The sequence below is a fragment of the Vigna unguiculata genome, chromosome 10 (assembly GCF_037176805.1).
Source record: "Vigna unguiculata cultivar grain cowpea cultivar isolate G323 ecotype 2 chromosome 10, ASM3717680v1, whole genome shotgun sequence".
NCBI classification, from domain to species: Eukaryota; Viridiplantae; Streptophyta; class Magnoliopsida; order Fabales; family Fabaceae; genus Vigna; species Vigna unguiculata.
This window is the reverse complement of record NC_140801.1, coordinates 5,183,870-5,203,446: the sequence shown is the minus strand read 5'-3', so window position 1 is coordinate 5,203,446 and position 19,577 is coordinate 5,183,870. Positions and strand designations below refer to the sequence as shown.

General features: G+C 32.7%; 3 protein-coding genes across 7 annotated transcripts; 2 read left to right on the top strand and 1 right to left on the bottom strand.

Moving 5' to 3' along the window:
- The first annotated feature begins 171 nt into the window (after positions 1 to 171).
- Positions 172 to 2,909, top strand: LOC114189038 (uncharacterized). The gene is made up of 2 exons (XM_085667580.1): positions 172 to 834; positions 922 to 2,909. The coding sequence occupies exons 1-2, from the start codon at positions 369 to 371 to the stop codon at positions 2,907 to 2,909; spliced, it is 2,454 nt and encodes an 817-aa protein (XP_085523706.1). The 5' UTR covers positions 172 to 368.
- A 1,163-nt stretch (positions 2,910 to 4,072) lies between these two features.
- Positions 4,073 to 17,840, top strand: LOC114167629 (disease resistance protein RUN1-like). Of its 5 annotated transcripts, XM_085667597.1 has the most exons (9): positions 4,078 to 4,639; positions 5,722 to 6,823; positions 6,977 to 7,252; positions 7,379 to 8,140; positions 8,627 to 9,275; positions 9,616 to 9,913; positions 10,684 to 10,772; positions 10,881 to 11,090; positions 17,370 to 17,840. In XM_085667597.1, exons 1-5 carry the CDS (start codon positions 4,149 to 4,151, stop codon positions 9,095 to 9,097), a joined length of 3,102 nt encoding a protein of 1,033 aa, XP_085523723.1. In that variant the 5' UTR covers positions 4,078 to 4,148; the 3' UTR covers positions 9,098 to 9,275; positions 9,616 to 9,913; positions 10,684 to 10,772; positions 10,881 to 11,090; positions 17,370 to 17,840. The 5 variants fall into 5 exon arrangements, with proteins under 5 accessions (XP_085523725.1, XP_085523723.1, XP_027908543.2 ...); XM_085667599.1 differs by lacking the exon at positions 17,370 to 17,840 and having other exon boundaries at positions 4,073 to 4,639; positions 7,379 to 7,996; positions 10,881 to 11,379; XM_028052742.2 differs by lacking the exon at positions 17,370 to 17,840 and having other exon boundaries at positions 10,725 to 10,772; positions 10,881 to 11,379.
- On the bottom strand, positions 10,609 to 17,582 carry LOC114167630 (TMV resistance protein N-like). The gene is made up of 5 exons (XM_028052747.2): positions 17,086 to 17,582; positions 15,766 to 16,864; positions 15,190 to 15,471; positions 14,335 to 15,099; positions 10,609 to 11,181 (listed from the first exon to the last, which is right to left on the bottom strand). The coding sequence occupies exons 1-5, from the start codon at positions 17,580 to 17,582 to the stop codon at positions 10,609 to 10,611; spliced, it is 3,216 nt and encodes a 1,071-aa protein (XP_027908548.2).
- Positions 17,841 to 19,577: the final 1,737 nt, after the last annotated feature.

The window sequence follows — 19,577 nt, the reverse complement described above, 5'->3', positions numbered from 1 at the left end:
TTTGAACCGAACAATTTCTTCTTTTGAGTAAGTTCATCTTTTCCTTTTTATTTTTGAAGCAATATGTTTTCCTCTTGTATGTGGCTTTTCTACGCTCTAGGCATATATCTATCTGTTAGAGATCATAAAATCATGCTTTAATTGTTGATCAAACTCTCCTTTGTGTAGATAGAGCTATTTTAAGCTTTGAAGTTGTGTAAGGGAAGAACAAGATTAGGAATCTACTCTAAGGTAAGGGAAGCTAATCATTTAGAAGTTATTAGTTTTCTTAAAATATTGAGTCTTGCTTTTAAGATTTAATTTGGGGTATTCATAATTTTATATTTTTGTAAATAGGTGAGAGGTGAAAAATTTATATTAGAAAAATTATGATAAAGAGTAAAAGAATTGATTCTTTTTTCAAGAGGAAGGCTTGTGATGAAGATGAAAAAAATGCATCTACATCATCTAAAATTGAGAAACTTCATGAGAATCCAAATATTGAAGAAAATGAAAAACAACTCTCTAAGGTTCCTAAAGTTACACATAATGAATTTGAAAATACTTTAGAACGTGATCCGGGAAAGCGTCTTCAAATTTGGCAATACCCACCAAATCAAATTGATGAGGTACGAAGGGCTTATCTAAAATGGGGTCCATATCAAATGCGTCTAGAAAATTATCCATTTTCTGGTAAAGATGATCATCCAAGAAGATTTCAGTACACATGGTTTAGCTTATTTCCTTCATGGTTAGAGTATTCGCCATTAAAAGATGCTGCATATTGCTTACCATGCTATCTTTTTAGTAAAAAACCAAGCGGACGACCTGGCTCAGATGTTTTCATTGTTACAGGTAATTGAGTTTATTTTCATTGAATTCTAATTGGCAATAAGTTTATTGTCATCAACATGTTTTAACTTTTTGAATGTTATTTTATAGGTTTTAAAAATTGGAGGAAAGTTAATAATGGAAAAAATTGTGCTTTCCTTAAACACATTGGGAAGGATCCTTGTTCACCACACAATATTGCAGTGTCTGCTTGTCAAGACTTGTTAAATCAAAATTGTCACATTAGGAATGTTTTGGAAGTGCAAAGCTCAGATCAAATAATGAAGAATCGATTACGTCTCAAGACTTCAATCGACACAATTCGTTTTTTATCACTTCAAGCTTGTGCTTTTAGAGGTCATGATGAAAGTACTGAATCGAGGAACCAAGGTAATTTTCTTGAGATGATAAAACTCATAGCATCATACAATGATGAAGTTGCAAAAGTTGTGTTGGAAAATGCTCCATTCAATTCCAAATATACTTCACCCAAAATTCAAAAGGAGTTATTGAATATTCTTTCTAGTAAAGTGAAAAATCATATTCGTGAGGAAATTGGGGATTCCAAGTTTTGTATAGTTGTCGATGAAGCTCGTGATGAATCAAAAAAAGAGCAAATGGCTCTTGTTTTGAGATTTGTTGATAAAAATGGTTTTATTCAAGAGCGATTTTTTGATATTGTGCATGTTAAAGACACTGCAGCAATAACTTTGAAGAATGAATTGTGTGTTGTACTATCTCGACATAATCTTAATGTTTCTAATATCCGTGGTCAAGGGTATGATGGTGCTAGCAATATGAGAGGAGAATGGAATGGATTACAAGCATTATTTTTGACTGATTGTCCTTATGCATATTATGTTCATTGTTTTGCTCATCGGTTACAACTTGCCTTGGTTGCTGCATCAAGAGAAGTTATTCCAATTCACCAATTCTTTTCAAAATTGACTTTCATTGTCAATATTGTTTGCTCTTCTAGTAAACGTCATGATGAGTTACAGGCTGCCAAGTTAGATGAAATTGCATATTTGTTAGAAATTGATGAGCTTGAAAAGGGTAAAGGGGCAAATCAAATTGGTACTTTAAAACGAGCTGGGGATACCCGTTGGAGCTCCCATTTCTCTTCTATTTGTAGCTTGATCAATATGTATGATGCAACTTGTTTAGTTCTAGAAAAAATTACTGTTGATGGATCTACTTATTCACAACGTGGTGATGCTGATAATGCTTACAAAAGCTTGACCTCATTTGAGTTTATACTGATCTTGTATTTGATGAGAGAAATTATGGGGATAACAGATGTTCTTTGTCAAGCATTACAACAACAATCTCAGGATATAGTTAATGCTATGCGTCTAGTTTGTTCTACAAAAGGACTTATTCAAAACTTGAGAGAAAATGGTTGGGATAAGTTATTAAAAAATGTGACTTCTTTTTGTGAAAAACATGATATTGAGGTGCCTAATTTTGGGGCTTCTTATGTAGCAAGGCAAGGACGCTCTCGTCACCAAAAGGATCATATTACAGTGGAGCATTATTTTAAAGTTGAAATATTCTTTGTTACCATTGATAAACAATTACAAGAGTTAAATAGTAGATTTAATGACCAAGCAATGGAGTTATTAATTCTAAGCTCTGCTTTGGATCCTAAGGATGCTTATAAAGCTTTTAATATTGATAAAATTTGCACTCTTGTGGAAAAATATTATCCCATGGATTTCAATGAGCAAGAGAAGATTAATTTGAATTTTCAACTTCAACATTTCATTATTGATGCTCGTCAAGATTCAAATTTGAAGAATTTATCAACAATGCAAGAGTTATGTACATGTTTGGCAACAACAAAAAAGTCTGAAGTTTACTACTTGATAGATAGATTACTTCGTCTTATCATGACTCTTCCAGTTTCTACAGCTACAACTGAAAGATCTTTTTCTGCAATGAAAATAATCAAGAACAAGTTGAGAAATAAGATGGAGGCTGAATTTTTAGCAAGCACTATGATAATCTATATTGAAAGGGATATTGCAACTAGCTTCAGCTCTGATTCAATTATTGAAGATTTTAAGTCATTGAAAGAGCGTAAAGGAGCACTCTGAATAAAGGTAACTTTTGTTGTATTTTTTTATATTATTGTTGATGATAAACTTTATGTTACTCTTTCATATATATTATTGTTATATTGTTTAGATTCTATTGTCATGAATGCTTATTTTGAATAAAAAAAATGATGTAAAAAATTAATTTTTTTTAATTAAAAAAAAATTATATATAACAAATATAATTTGGCACCCCTACAATTTTTGGTCTAGTTCCGCCACTGTCTTCATGGATGCATTTTTAAGCTCTTGATACCATGACATATTTCAAGCAGTGTTAGAAAAAAGAGAATATTAGAATTCAAGAAGTAACGATAAATAGAGAAAATAAATTTGTATTTGATTATTTGAAACTTATTCTTACAATAAGCTCTAGTTTTTTATTTAGAAGTATGTTTACATACGAAGGTAACTCTAGTATAAAAATTATAGCTGTTCAAAACTTTAATAATTGTCCCATTCACTTATACACCAAGTTGCTATATGAAGAATGGCCATTATCTTAGGAAAAGTGTGAAAATAACAATGAAATAATTGTATGATTTTTTTGTAAGTTACTCTAAAGTCAAAGACTAAATAAAGGACATCAAAAAGCAACATAGAAAAAAGCGTTTAAAGGTGATAAAGAAGGTGGGTTTCCAACTTTAGAAAAGTAGCTAAGTGAGACTAACAAAAATACTTGAATCTAATATTTTACTTAATAGTAAATATTATTATATATTTTATTTTAACCATCTTTTAGGTATTCGAGTCATATTTATATGCGATCAATTTATATTACATATTTAAATTAAATTTAAAGTTGAATTTTTAACAATATTCATTTAAAATTTTATGAATTTAGTATTATTATATTATTTAATACAATCTAATTTAGTTATTGTTAGATAAAAGATTAATTTTTATTAATAATGGTTATATATATATATATATTTTAAATTGTTACAAAAATAATCTTAATTATTATAACTACGAAGAAACATAGAGTAAAAATAAAAAGCATAATAATAAAAAAAATATAAAGATTAGAATCAATATTTAAAAAAAATATCAATTACTACCTTATATATGGAAATTAACAATAAAAAAGTAAGTTGTAATAATGATAAAATTCTTTTGTTTTCAACTTCATTCAACACTTGAGTAAGTTAAGTTCATCTGAAGTGAAACGCGCTTCTCTTTAAAGCAACTTTTGCAAGTTTCTGTGTGTGTTTTTGCATTATTGTTGACCCTTCACCCATGTCTTCTTCTTCTTCATCATCGAAACCCCAATGGATCTACGACGTCTTCATCAACTTCAGGGGAGGAGACACTCGCAGGGACTTCGTCTCGCATCTCTACTGCGCCCTCTCCAACGCCGGCGTCAACACTTTCTTCGACGACGAGAATCTGCTCAAGGGAACGCCGCTGGAGGAGTTAACGCGAGCGATCGAAGCCTCTCAGATTGCGATCGTCGTTTTCTCCGAAACCTACACCGAATCTACTTGGTGCCTCACCGAGCTTGAGAAAATCATCGATTGCCACGAATCCTACGGCCAAATCGTTGTGCCCATATTCCACGGCATCGAGCCGTCCATTCTACGCAATCCCAAGGGTCGTTTTCGTGATGCTTTGGAAGCTGCTGCGCAGAAGAAGTATTCCGCAGAGCATAGCGAGTACGGGTTGTCGAGATGGAAAAACGTGCTCAACAAAGCTGCAAATTTCTCTGGTTGGGATGTCAAAAATCACAGGTAGATCACATGCTTTATTTCATCATTCGTTGACAAACCATGTTTTAAGCTTAATACTGCAGTTTTAAAATTTTTTTAAAATATTTCAAATTTTTAATTGGATGATGTTGTCAATTTTCACTTGAATTTTTTTTTTCTCTAATTTTCCCAAATTCGTCTCCACAAAGGTATTCACTAACTTTACTTTTTCAACTCACCAATGAACTCTCTAATCTCCTCAAACTTGCCCGTTTCTTCATTCTTGAAAAGAGAAGGAACAAACTAATCGGATAGTTGAAAGAGATTAAAGTGAAAAAAAGTAACTTGAAATTGGAAGAGGACAGTGAGGATAACAATAAGTGGATCGCGAACAGTAGAGTTCTTAACCAAAAATAAAAGATATTTTTGAGACTTAATATTATGAATTTTTTTAATAAAAATCAATTAAAAAAATGAGATACTTAAAACTTAATTCATTCAAAATTATTTTACGAAAATTGTTTTAAAATTTGGTACACACACACACATAATTTCCGTGTAAAACCTTAAGTTGCCTTTAAAATATTAAATTACAGTAATTTGTAGAACGTACTTATGAAATCAAGGATATTACAGGAAGTTTCATAACATTCTTATTTAGTGTAAAATTAAGTTATTTGAGTTTAGTAGTAATTTAGAAATGTATCTTGCATTAATTTTTCACTCAAAATTTTTCTTAATTAAAACATACCTGCTTTAACAAATAATGAGTGCAATACCTAACTGTCTTGAACTCTTTGGAAGCCTAACTTTGCCTTGTATACTAAACAGATTTTGGGAATCTTCCATGCTCACATGCCTATCTAATAAAATTAGAGTAATATATATGAGAGATTACAAGAAATGAAGCCAATAAAAGTATTTGAAAAATGAACATGTCTCGTTATTACTGAAGTAATTTTGGAAGAACATCTAAATTTGGGACAGATATAATGCTACTAAGTAAATTAATTTATTTTCTTTGTTTTTGTGAAGAAGTTAATATTGGTTGTTATAAAAAACAAAAGAGTATCTTTCTAATACATCATCATTTTGACTGTTTATACTCGTTATTGAATTTGAAGGAATACAGCTAAACTAGTGAAGGAAATTGTCGAGGACATACTGACAAAACTAGACTACGCACTCTTGTCTATAACTGAATTTCCTGTTGGATTGGAATCCCGTGTGCAAGAAGTGGTTGGAATTGTAGAAAATCAATCCGCCAAGGTTTGTATCATTGGAATATGGGGAATGGGAGGGTCGGGCAAAACTACGATGGCCAAAGCCATCTACAATCAAATCCATCGTAGGTTCAATGATAAGAGTTTCATTGAAAATATTAGGGAGGTTCGTGAAATAGATGGAAGAGGGAATGTTCACTTACAAGAACAACTTCTTTCAGATGTCCTAAAAACAAAGGTCAAGATACATAGTGTTGGGATGGGAACAACTATGATCGAAAATAGACTTTCTAGAAAGAAGGTGTTCATTGTACTTGATGATGTGAATGACTTTGGCCAATTAAAAGACCTATGTGGAAATCAGAAATGGTTTGGTAAGGAAAGTGTAATAATCATTACAACTAGAGATCTACACCTACTTGACCTACTTAAAGTTGATTATGTTTATAAAATGGAGGAAATGGACAAAAATGAGTCCCTTGAGCTTTTTAGTTGGCATGCTTTCAGAGAAGCAAAACCAAGAGAAGATTTTGACGAGCTCGCAAGAAATGTAGTTGCTTATTGTGGAGGTCTACCACTAGCTCTTGAAGTCCTTGGTTCTTATTTAATAGAAAGGACAAAGAAAGATTGGGAAAGTGTATTGTTAAAACTAGATAGAATTCCCAATGATAAAGTTCAAGAGAAATTAAGAATAAGCTTTGATGGTTTATGCGATGAAATGGAAAAGGATATATTTCTTGATGTATGTTGTTTCTTTATTGGTAAAGATAGAGCCTATGTTACAGAGATACTAAATGGTTGTGGGCTACATGCTGACATTGGAATAACAGTCCTCATTGAGCGTAGTCTCTTAAAAGTTGAAAAGAACAACAAACTTGGAATGCATCAATTGCTGCGGGACATGGGGAGAGAGATAATTTGTGAGAGTTCAAGGAAGGATCCTGGGAAGCGGAGTCGATTGTGGTTTCATGAGGATGTACTTGACGTATTGACAAAGAATACTGTAAGTACATTCTTTATATACAGTTTTGAAACCTGAAAGTTTTCGTCTTTCTACATTCAATATATGTGGTTAGGCTGAGCTTTAAGTATAACCTTATAGTGTGCTAACAAAAGAGGTTTCCGTTTTTCTTTTTCTTTTTTCTTATCATCACAGGGAACTGAAACTATTGAGGGATTGGCTCTGAAATTGCATTTCATCGGCAAAGATTGCTTCAAAGCTTATGCTTTTGAGGAAATGAAGAGATTGAGACTGTTGCAACTTGATCATGTACAGCTTACTGGAAATTATGGTTATCTTTCTAAGCAACTGAGGTGGATCTGTTGGCAAGGATTTCCTTCAAAATACATACCTAAAAGTTTTTATCTGGACGGTGCAGTTGTGATTGATTTAAAACACAGTAATCTGCAACTTTTCTGGAAAGAACCTCAGGTACGTATTACATGCCGTCTTCTTTTAAAACTCAATGTTTAACTAATCTAGTAATTGTTTCCAGTTACCACTGTTTCAAATTTTTTCCTCTCTAATCTTTTCCTAACTAAAACTATCTTCTTGTAGGTTTTAGGATGGCTAAAAATCCTCAATCTTAGTCACTCCAAGTACTTGACTGTAACCCCTGACTTTTCAAAACTACCGAAACTTGAAAAGCTTATTCTCAAAGATTGCCCACGTTTGTGCAAGGTACACAAGTCCATTGGAGGTCTCCGCAATCTTCTACTGATAAATTTAAAGGACTGTAAAAGTCTTGAAAATCTGCCAAAGGGAGTTTATAAGTTGAAATCTGTAAAAACTCTCATCCTTTCAGGTTGTTCGAAGATTGACAAATTAGAAGAAGATATAGTGCAGATGGAATCCTTGATAACACTAATTGCTGAAAATACTGCTATGAAACAAGTGCCCTTTTCAATAGTAAAGTCAAAAAGCATTGGTTATATATCCCTATGTGGATTTGAAGGATTTTCTCGTAATGTTTTCCCTTCTATCATTCGTTCTTGGATGTCACCAACAATGAATCCCCTATCTTATGTTCGTCCATTTTGTAGCACATCGTCATATCTAGTTTCCATGGATATGCGAAGTTATAATTTGGGTGATCTTGAACCAATGCTTAGCGGCCTTTCAAATCTACGAAGTGTTTTGGTTCAATGTGACAGAGAGTCTCAAGTTTCTATGCAAGTAAGAACAATTTTGGACGACAGTGTAAATTTTACACAATTTGAAATAACATCACAAATATCAAATCATTACCTTAGGTCTTATTTGATTGGAATTGGAAGTTATCAAGAAGTCTTCAATATTCTAAGCGCTAGCATATCTGAGGTTCCTTCCCTTTTCCTTTGTCTACTTACCTTCACTTTTCGGTTTAGCTATTAATTAAGTGAACATGACATATCTAAATGAAACTTAAAAGTTCAGGTTCTTTTAGTTCTTTTTCCTTCTATAATCAGACGGCTTCATTTAAAAATACCTTATTTTAATAGTCAACAAGCCAAATGATCATTCTCATATGAAGCACTAAGAAATTGATTCCCGCTTTCTTCCTGCTATACTTGCTTCATGTTTCTTATACTCCCAGAGAAAAAAAGGTTGAAAGACCTGTCAGAAATGCATCCTAATGATCTGCTATAACACAACAAAACTATTATCCAAATTTTTCAATTAATTGTCATAACAATGTTTTAATTTATGCATTATGATGTAATTTTCTTAAAAACGTCCTGGGAGGACAAAATAATGATTGTAGGAGACCATTTTTAATATTACAATTACATAAATAGCTAAACTTTTTGCTCATGCCACATACAGGGATTGGCAACCAGTGATTCTTGTGATGCTTTTCTCCCTGGTGACAATGATCCCTTTTGGTTGGCCCATATGGGTGAGGGAAATTCAGTGTATTTCACGGTGCCTGAGGATTGTCGCATGAAAGGAATGACTTTGTGTGTAGTTTATTTATCAGCCCCTGAAATCACAGCAACTGAATATCTTATTAGTGTTTTGATGGTTAATTACACAAGGTACACTATCCAGGTATTCAAGCGAGAGACGGTATTTTCCTTTAATGATGTAGATTGGCAGGGCATAATATCACATTGGAGCCCTGGAGACAAGGTGGAGATTTTTGTGAATTTTGGCCATGGATTGGAGGTCAAGAAGACAGCTATCTATCTGATGTGTGATGAATCAATTGACAAGGAAGTCAACCCTTCTCCTGAGCCAAAGAAGGAACCAAAGAAAAACGTCTTTGAAAGATTTATAAAGAAAATTTTAATATAAGATTCCAGGAGGGTAGAGGCTTCAGCCAATTTGCCCGGGCAGCCAAAGTCAGTCTGGGATTCCTATTCTTATTTGTGGGGACAGGAGGGATGTCTGTTACATTGATACATTGGAGATATTCATTAATAACATTCCTCAATCTTTCTTACCCGTTGTGCTAGCCTCATGGTTTCTCAAGGTATGATGCATAAGAATCGTAGCAAATAATATTAAGTTATTGTAGTATTTTTTGTGTAAAATTTAAAAGATGGAAGAAAAAGAAATGCCAATGTTTTTTTTTTCTCTATTTTGCGAAGGAAATTTTCGTGCATGCACATAGTTGTATGTATCTAATTTTCAGCAGATTCATTTGCAGGATGTGTGTATCCTCAATTGTTTTCTAATTTCAAGTACTAGCAGTTGGGTATACTTGAAAAAGTATACTTAGATTAGAATGGGCTAAATTTTACATTTTAAAATGATATTTTTATTTTTACCTTTTAAATCTGGACTGATCCGCAAAACTCTGAACGATGCAGGACGAGCTTGATCAGTTATGAGTTTAGCTGCTTACGAAAACTAGTTAGCATTGTCGGCTGTTTATCCATATACCTTCGTCTCTACATAGAGATACCTCAGCCTGTGTGTGCATACATTACCAATTCACAAGACAAATTCCTCAGAATCCGATTCTTCAATCTTTCAAACTTCACATAGGAGAAATGGCTATAATACCCAACGAACCAGCTTTTCTATCCTAGACTTGCACAATAGTATCATGTTGTATCAAGCTTATCAGAATCACAAGTATCAAGGGGGTTCCAATCTAAATTTAAGGTACTTCCGAAAGATCCAAAGTCTTCAAATGACAATAAAAAGTAGTTCATTGATAAAGACTTTTACGTACAAATATTGTTTTATTTGACCCTTTCGGTCTGTATTAGAAAATACACAAAGATATTAGAAACTTGTGCTTGAAGTTAGAACAGCAGTATATTACCCAAAATTTTCCAAAAAATGTAAAGTCAATTTAGATAAGCGTAGTTTTTGTTAAATCTTATACTTAAATAGCTAAAAAAAAAAACGAATTTTTTTTATCTAATTGTTAAATTATAATTTCTATCATTATAAATTTTGTCAAATTTGAACAAAAATAATAATGATATCCATATCAAATTTTTTCTGAAATATCAAATTTTGAAAAGTATACATTACATTACACTGATTTTGATTTGATTTATTAAGTGAGATATCAGATTAGTTTATATTGGTATAGAATTTTGTATATGTAATTTGTAAAAAGAACTTTCAAACTAATTATGAATTTAGAAAAAAATATGATTTAATAGATTAAACGATGTAAATAAAAGTTATGTAGTGTAGTTTGATTCATTTTCATATATATATATATATATTATATATACAAAACAATGTTTTTTTCTTGAAAAAAAAAAATTCAATAACACATGAGACCCTAAACACTTAAATCCCACACGATGACTGTTTAATGTAATGTCCAATAAAAAAAAGTTCTACCAGAAGCATATACATGAGTTTTTTTTCTTTGCACTTTTTGAAGTTCTTTTTTTCTTTGGCTTCTTTGGTAGCTCCATTTGCATACTATGAGATGGCTCCATTTGTATTTCAGGTGATGATTGCGCACTCCCTTCTCTATATGCCTGTGTGCTCTGTTCAGGTGATGGCATTTGTGTTACAATTGACTGGCTAAGAATTAGATAGACACCTGCTTTCTTAATTGTTACTCCATGCTCAAAACTTACGAAAATCTCTACATTGTCACCAGGTCCTAAATTTGATATTATGCTTACCCAATCTTCATGACTAAAGGACATTGTTGCCGTTTGCTTGTATATCTGAATGGTGTTCTTTGTGTAATTAAAGAGGAATATACTAGCAAGACTTTCAGTTGCCATGTTATCGGGTGTTGATGAACAAATAACACACAGAATCATCCCCTTCATCGGGAAATCACTACCATCAGGCACTTGAAAAGGTATTGAATATCCTTCCTCTGTATAGGCTAACCAATAAGGATAGTTGCCCCCTGGAAGGAGAAAATCACTGGAACTATGGGTTTCCAAGACCTATATCATGAACGAAAGCTTAGTCATTTACGTATTTAAGTAATTATGCTATTCAATTCAAGTAGATATTTCGTGCCATTATAGATTCTGTTTAAGAACAAATGTGTACAGCATAAAAAATAGATCATGAAACGGATTGAAATACATTTGTTTGGAGCATATATATTTCCTCCCGAAGGTCTTCATGAAGAAAAACAATTTTTTTATCAAATTGCTCAAGATGTAGATCAAATGCAGCACACATGGCTAAAACAACTTATATTGTTAACAATTGGATTTTAAAAACGTTTCACTAAAGTCAATGCCTTCTTTCTAAGCATATCTCTTAACTGCCAATCTAACATGATATCATTCCATTTGATCATTGTCAATTTGTTTGATCTTATAGACCCATTTTTAACCAATGACTTATTGACATTTTAGAAGTGCAACCAGCTTCCATGTGTTATTTTTGTAAACGGACTCTGTCTTCTTGCATCGCCATCATCCACAAAGAAACATTTAAACCACTCTCAACCTCTTGAAAAGTTGAAGGCTCTCCTTCATTCAAAAGACAATACACATCATGGCCTGTCATAACATATTGTAAATGCTCAAATGGTTTAACCTTTTCTCATGTTGATAGTTGGAGTCCTCCATTACTAGCCTCATTTGGCTTTTGTTCTTCATGCTCTTGTTCTTACTAAGAAGAATCATCCAAAGGCTCTCTATTTGTACCATGGTACTATCCTTTGTAAAGTTGTCGTTTTTGTACTTATTTTTCAATTAATTGTCTGCAAAGCCCACATCCCTACTAACAACAACCTTGTGGGGAATGGGATCTCACAAGTGATACCCTTTCACATTGTCAGCATAAACCAATAATATATATTCTAAATTTTTGATCTAGATTTTCTCTTTCTTGGGAGTCGTATATCACGTATAGATGACAACCAAATACATATAAAAAGAATAATGAACCGATTCAAAATTTCTCATCTCTATTGGGGCCTTCAAACCTATCATGGTTGACGGTGTTTGATTTATCACCTAAGTGGTGATTTTAACTACTTTTTCCCCAAAAGACATAGTCACTCCCACTGTACTCAACGTAGTTCTTGTTCTATACATGAAAGTTATATTCATTCACTTTATCACACCATATTTTTGAGGTGTATATGAAACATAAAATTGTCATGTAATAGCTTCTTACTTGTATAATGGTATTGAAAACACATTTGACTTCCTCTTGATAGGGTACACCCATAATCACTACAATCACTTAGAGTAATCATCAATTTATGATACAAAATATTTTGCTCCTCCAAGGGATAATATCGATGATTCTTTCTCACACATAAAAATGAATCATGTGCAATATGTGCTCATTTCTGGTAGCTGTAGCAAACTTCAATCTATGTTGCTTGCTTATCATAATGCCCATAAATGTAAAACAACTTCTTTGAATCTTTTTGACCTTGTTCTAAATATGATCAAGTCTATGATGTTGTATCATTTGCTTCTTGCAACAAATCTCCCAAAAGCATGTATAAATTTGCCATGATATTTTGCTTTCATCACTACTAGATGCACCCTCACCTCTTTTAAGATTTCACTTTTAGCATGGATCTTACAACTGAGGTCATTTAATTTCCCAACAAACAATAAATTCTTCTTCAAGTCTTTTTCATGTCATACCCTTGAACTGTGTGTATACTTTCATTGTCCATTTTTATTTTGATAGTATTGACTCCAACAATCTCTAAAGCATGATCATTACAGATCCACCTGAGGTATAGGTAGGTTCATAAAGTTAAAACTAATCCCGGTGTAAAGTCATGCACAATGTTGCACCTAAATTCACTATTCACCTATCATGTCATTGTTTTGCACTATTAGAGTTAATTATTGCTTCACTCACTAGAATATCTCCCTCTTTTGAGGTACTTGCAACATAACCTTGTGAGGTTGATGTTTCAAGTTCTTTCCTCCGCTCTTCTTACGCCAATAATCTTTCTTTGCATGTCCTCTCTTGTCACAATGGTAGCATTTGAGATGCTTCTTACATAGAAACTTTGATCTACCATGAGTTTAACTCCCACTAGAGTCATGTCCTATTGATCTACCTCTCATCATCCTCAAAGCCTCTGCTTACTTTGAACTTTCTATCAACATCCTCAAAGTGCAAAGTGTAGGTGTCCTTTAATATTGTTATTTTTTATATTGACGATGAATTGATCATACAAATTAGGTAAATTCTGAAGTAGAATCTCCATAAGTTCATTTTCAACATTGTTGAAATTTTCCACTCATACAATTTGACAAGTGTCCCAAATCTTCTTCATAGTAGTCTTCTCCGTAGTGCTAGATAGCATTGCGGTTAATTTCTTTCCACCTTTGATTCGTGATACCCATGGGTCTTTCTTCAACTGCATCTGCACAATTGTCAACTTCTCTATCTCATATTTTGCTGATTATGCATTTTTTGCTAGGACTAGTATTGTTTACTAGAATAACAATGAAAATAGACCGTGAACCAATATATTAGGTATGTTTCCGGTGGGTCACCAATGGACACTTAAATACAAGGTAGGTCACCAATAGACAACTTTCTTAGACATGAACTTTCACACTACTACAATCTATATCCAGTAACAAGAATAATTTTGTTCTGATGCTAAAGATCAGACTAGCTACAATCACAGTACATTGATTTTTCTATAACGCGGTGAAATACAATCCGGCACACAACAATATTCTAGTGAAAATAACAGCGAAATACAATCAGGAAGACACCCTCTCCTGGAAATCAGAAAAACAGTTACGAGGACAAAATATTTTTCTTCTTTTCTCTGAAACACTAGAGTTCTGAAAAAATGGAATAGGTTTTGGTGTCTTACAAAACAAATATGTGCTCATTCTATAGCAAGAAAAGTAAGCATCAAAATGAAATTTTCTCAATGTGGGACTTCTCTACTGGCAATTTTTTATTAGATTCAATTTGTAATACAAGTGACAGAGCAGTGTTCCCAACCAAGCTAAATGCCAAACAAGTGAAGCATATGCAATTTTTCCATGTAAAGGTTATCCAATTCTCTCTAAAAATGAAACGTAAGTATAACTCACACACACAAAAAAAAAAGAGAGGCGAGAGATTAGAGAGATAGAACCGACCTCTGTCATATCATTACTAAGCATATCCATGACTTGGTGGTGACTTCCAATTCCAATTAAACGAGATACCACAGAATTTTCTGAAATTTGTGGTGCATATGTGGTTTCCATTGCAGAATATACTTTGTAGAAGTCATCCACTATTCTTCTTAATTCTTGAGTTAATTGAAGATCTGAGTTACATTGCACACAGATGCTTCGAAGTTTTGAAAATTCAGTAAGCTTTGATAGTAGGTTACCCAAATTATTATCCTGTATATGCACAGAGACTAAAGATGTTGACGTGCTTCCAAATGATTGCATAGAGGATACACGACCTGTTGTTGGCGACATCCAAGACCATATGATAGAAGGAAATAAATCACCTGCTAATCCTTCATATCCACAGAGAGATATAAATCCAATCTTTTTGAATCTTATTATAGAAAAGGGCACTTGTTTTAGGCTAGTATTGTCTGCCTTTAGAGTTGTTAATGATTCCATCTGCACTATGTCTTCTTCTAACTTGTCGATCTTTAAACAACCAGAAAGGATGAGTACTCTTAAAGACTTCGATTTTATCACTGGGAGATTCCGAAGGCATGTACAGTCCTTCAAATTTAAAATAAGAAGATTAGGCAGATCTCCAATTGAATGGTGCACCTCATACAAGTTTGGACAATCTTTGAGAATGACTCTCTCAAGATTTGGTAGTTTTGAAAAGTCAGGGGTCTTTGATAACAACTTGGAATGACTAAGATTGATGAACTTTAGCCTTTCCAGCGACTACAAGAGAAATTTTTTGAAGAGTATTAGTAAAGTAGATGGGGAAAACAATTAGTGTGGTCACCATAGAAAATTTTATTGTAGATATACCTGTTGTTGGGGCTCTTTCCATACTAGCTTAAGATTACTGTGTTTCATGTCAATAGCAACTACGTTTCCCTGGTAAAAGTTGTCAGGTATGTATTTTAATGAAAATCCTCGCCAATAGACCCATGTCAAGTGTTTGGAAAGATGCCCATAATCTCCAGCAAGTTGGACATGATCAAATTGCAAAATTCTCAGACTTTTCATGTTCTCAAATGTTTCTGCCCTGAAGTGAACTCTGCTAGGTCTATGCAATTTCAAAGCTAATCCCTCAATGGCTTCTGTTCCCTGTAATCAAATAAACACAGGAAAATTTGAGAATTCAATGAAGCTAACCCTTTTCTGTTTTCACAGCAGAAAGTTAATAAGCAATGCAAAAAAGCTAGAGCTTCAGCATGCATATAGTGTGCGTTACCAAGATAAAAACATTCAAAAGCCAAAATTGACAGTCCTATGGATTTCACCCAAAAGATTAAGAAAAACAATGAATGATTGAGAAAATAAAAACAGAATGTGTTACTATGATCCTGATAAGATCACAGTGGATGATTGAAATTTTAAAATAGTTGAGAAAGTTCTTACGGTATGTTCAGTCAATATATCAAGTACGTGATCATGAACCCACAATCTACTGCGCTTTTGTGGTAGCGGTGAACTTTGACGAACAATTTCTCTTCCCATGTCTCGTAGTAAATCATGAATTCCGAGTTTGTTATTCTTCTCAACTTTGATGAGGCTCCTTTCTACTAGGACTGGTATTCCAATATCAGCATGAAGTCCACAACCATTTAATATCTCTGTGACATAGCCTCTGTCCTTACCAATAAAGAAGCAGCATATGTCAAGGAATATGTCCTTCTCCATATGATCTGCTAAACCATCATAGCTTATTTTCAGTTTCTCTTGTATTTTATTATGGGGTATTTCTTTTAGTTTTGATAATACACTTTGCCACTCTTCTTTTCTTCTCTTGTATAAGTAAGATCCAAGAACTTCAAGAGCTAGTGGTAGCCCTCCGCAGTATGTGATTACTTCTTTTGAGAGTTCAAAGAAGTCTCTAGTTGGATTTGCTCTCCTAAAAGCATGCCAACTAAAAAGCTCAAGGGACTCAATTTTATTCATTTTCTCTATTCCATACACACAGTCAACTCCAATCTCTCTGAGTAGACATGCGTTTCTGGTTGTAACGATTATTACACTTCCTCGACTAATTTCATTACGATTTCCACATAAAGCCTTTAATTGATCAGAGGTGCTCACATCATCAAGAACAACAAGTACCTTTTTTGTGCAAAGCATTTCCTTGATCTTGCCTTTTCCCCAATCAATGCTATGCACGTTCGTCTTTGTTGTTTTAAGGATATCTGAAAGAAGCTGTTCTTGCAAATCAATTGGGCCCCGATCTCCTCCCCAAACTTCTCTAATATTTGCAAGAAAACTTCTATATTTGAATTCATGACGAATTTCATTGTAAATGGATTTGGCTATGGTTGTTTTGCCAATCCCTCCCATTCCCCAAATCCCTAATATACAGGTTCCTATTTTTTTATTTCTAATGAAGTCAATACCATGCTGCAGACGGCATTCTAGTCCAACTGGAAAGTTTGTGATAGACAAGTATGTTCTATCCAGTCTTTTCAAAACTTCACAAACAATTTCCTTCATAACATCATTTTCATTTCTGCAACAAAAATAACCCACAATGAGAATGGATACAAATGGTCAAAAGATTATAAGCTTAGCAGAAAATTTCAGTTGTATACAACCTCAAAAACACTTTCTGCCGCAGTGTTTGCAGCAGAAGCACGTTTACTAAATCTTTTACAAGTACATCAGAAATCTTGCACATAGAAGGTTAATGTATGTGTGGTTTCATAAACTATGCTGGAATAGATTGCTTACCTGTAATTTCTCAAATCCCAACCTGCTAAATTTGCTGCTTGTGTCAATGCTTTCTTCCATTGTTTTATCCTGCTATGTTGGTCAGAAATGACTTCGAAAGAAATATGTTGGGTGTCACGCAAAAACGAGGGGCCAATATCATAAAACACTGGCATAACCACTTGTCCTCTAAAAGCATTGCATTCCATGATTTTGTGGAGTTCATCAAGACACCATGTAGAGTGAATGTAGTTTTGGGAGAAAACAACGATGGTTATTTGAGACCCTTCTATTGCATGCAACAGTTCAGACTTCAGGTCTCCTCCCTTATCAAGCTTCTCATCGTCCAGAAAAGCGTTGACTCCACTGTCTTTGAGGGCAGAATAGAGATGGGAAACGAAATTCCTGCGAGTGTCTTCCCCCCGGAAATTGATAAACACATCATATGTCCACTGGGATTTTGATTTTGGTTTTGATCTTGATTTTGAGAAGGATGACGATGATGAATAAGAAGGCATTGGTTGACTGAATTCGATGAAAAACGACCAAGTCAGTAAAAGTGAAAAAGCATGTTTCATTTTGGTGTATTTTTTACAACTTATTATATGAGCTGGTGAATGCTCTGTAACTATGGCTGTTAACGAAACTACAACGATGTTTCCGAAGCATAACACCAGAAGTTCATTTTTGTTTTTCTTGCTCTTCGGTTTCCACGAGGAAGCAAAATAACAATCACAGAGCTAGAAAGAAATAATAGCTCGCATAGTTCAGTTTCATTTTCGCTTGTAGATATTTGGTGTATAATTATTAGGAAGATTAGAAAAGTAACAACGGGAAGCAAAAACCACACCACTTCTTGCCAGTATAAATAATAGTAGGATACTTACAAATATCAAACAAAAAACAATAAGAATAATAAGTAAAACAATAGAATGTACCCTACACAAAAGAGGGAAATTATAAATTTTAAAAGAATAAAATCTCAACAAGAAGGAAAAACCTACCTATCTAATCTAATAAAAACTTTTAGCCTCTAATAAATAATGGATAATACTATGAAACTCGGACACTCTAGATTTTCCTGTGTACAACACATATTGAACACATATGGATAAAGTATTCGATTTGAAAGACATTTTTTTTGTCTTTATCATAATTTAACACCATTTTGATAAAATATTAATAATCACAAATTCAATTATTTTTAAAAAATTCATAAACTCTAATATTTATTATAATTTTTTATTATGATTATAAAAATAATAAACAAATCTTACATGATAATTACTTTTCACTTTTTAGATATTAGATAAATAAATTAAATTTATTTTATATTAATTGAGAATATATATATATATATATATATATATATATATATATATATATATATATATATATATAACTCATATTTTGTGTATAGTTTCGATGTCAGTATTCGGACATTGTATACCAAAGTTTTCGTCAAGGTCTCTAAGGATTAATAGACAATTTTCGTTTCATTAATAACGTCAATACTAACACAAAAAAACTCTAATGGCTTGGACAATAAAAATAATAACATACATGAAATAATTGGTTTAAAATTTCTTCTTCAAATGTATAGACACATTGGTTACTATTTTCTTCCCTTTCTCTCTTGTGATTACCAGAGGCATAGTATTTCTGTTCTTACATTAACAAGGAAACATATGATAAAATTCATTACTATTTTCGTTAATTACCTATTAATCTAATATAAAATATTTATATCTTAGATTATTTAGTGTAATGTCAGCATGCGTTATTAAAATACGTTTTGACTCGCTTAATTCTGTAGCTCACATTTTTGTAGAATAGAATGATAAATAAAGATATATTTTATGTAAAAAAAGTAAAAATAATATTACTTGAATTATAATTTTAAAAGAATAAAATCAATTAAACTTCTACGAAATTCATGGTTAAATTACCCTTTTGGTCCCTCTATTTGTTATGAAATTTCATTTTGCTCCTCACGTTTTTCGTTATCTCAATTTGTCCTCATTTTCTTAAAAATGACTCAATTTGGTCCTCACCATTAACTTTGACTAGACGGTATTAAAGTCAACGCCACGTGTCAATTTCTTTTTTTTTTATAATTTTTTATAATTTTTTTTCTTTTTGACACGTGTCACTTCACAGTCGTGCCACGTTTCAAAGTGATTCAATTTGGTCCCTATATTTGTTTTTAGTTTCAATTTAGTACCAATTTTTGTAAAAATGAAACAATATTGTTCTTCCTCAAATTAACACTAAATTTACTTTTTTATAAATTTTATGATGATATTCTTACTAAAATTAACGTTTTTATTAAATATTTCTATAAATATTTTAAATTAACTTTAAATTTTACACAAAACATTAGACTTTGATTTTGTTTTGAACTTGAAATTTAGTTCCTAAATTTATGTGTGACGAGTTATTTGATTTTTAATCTTTACCAAGTTTGTATAATATGATACACTTGATGCCTTTATATATATGATGACAAAATT

Bases quoted from the DNA above. Each gene is read 5' to 3' on its own strand.
- LOC114167629 (XM_085667597.1), top strand. From the start codon at position 4,149: ATGTCTTCTTCTTCTTCATCATCGAAACCCCAATGGATCTACGACGTC. The intron at 4,640-5,721 runs GTAGATCACATG...TTGAATTTGAAG, and splicing joins TGGGATGTCAAAAATCACAG to GAATACAGCTAAACTAGTGA. The intron at 8,141-8,626 runs GTTCCTTCCCTT...TGCCACATACAG, and splicing joins TAAGCGCTAGCATATCTGAG to GGATTGGCAACCAGTGATTC.
- LOC114189038 (XM_085667580.1), top strand. From the start codon at position 369: ATGATAAAGAGTAAAAGAATTGATTCTTTTTTCAAGAGGAAGGCTTGT. The intron at 835-921 runs GTAATTGAGTTT...GTTATTTTATAG, and splicing joins AGATGTTTTCATTGTTACAG to GTTTTAAAAATTGGAGGAAA.
- LOC114167630 (XM_028052747.2), bottom strand. From the start codon at position 17,582: ATGCCTTCTTATTCATCATCGTCATCCTTCTCAAAATCAAGATCAAAA. The intron at 15,472-15,765 runs GTAAGAACTTTC...ATTTGATTACAG, and splicing joins ATATATTGACTGAACATACC to GGAACAGAAGCCATTGAGGG. The intron at 15,100-15,189 runs GTATATCTACAA...TTTCTCTTGTAG, and splicing joins GGAAAGAGCCCCAACAACAG to TCGCTGGAAAGGCTAAAGTT.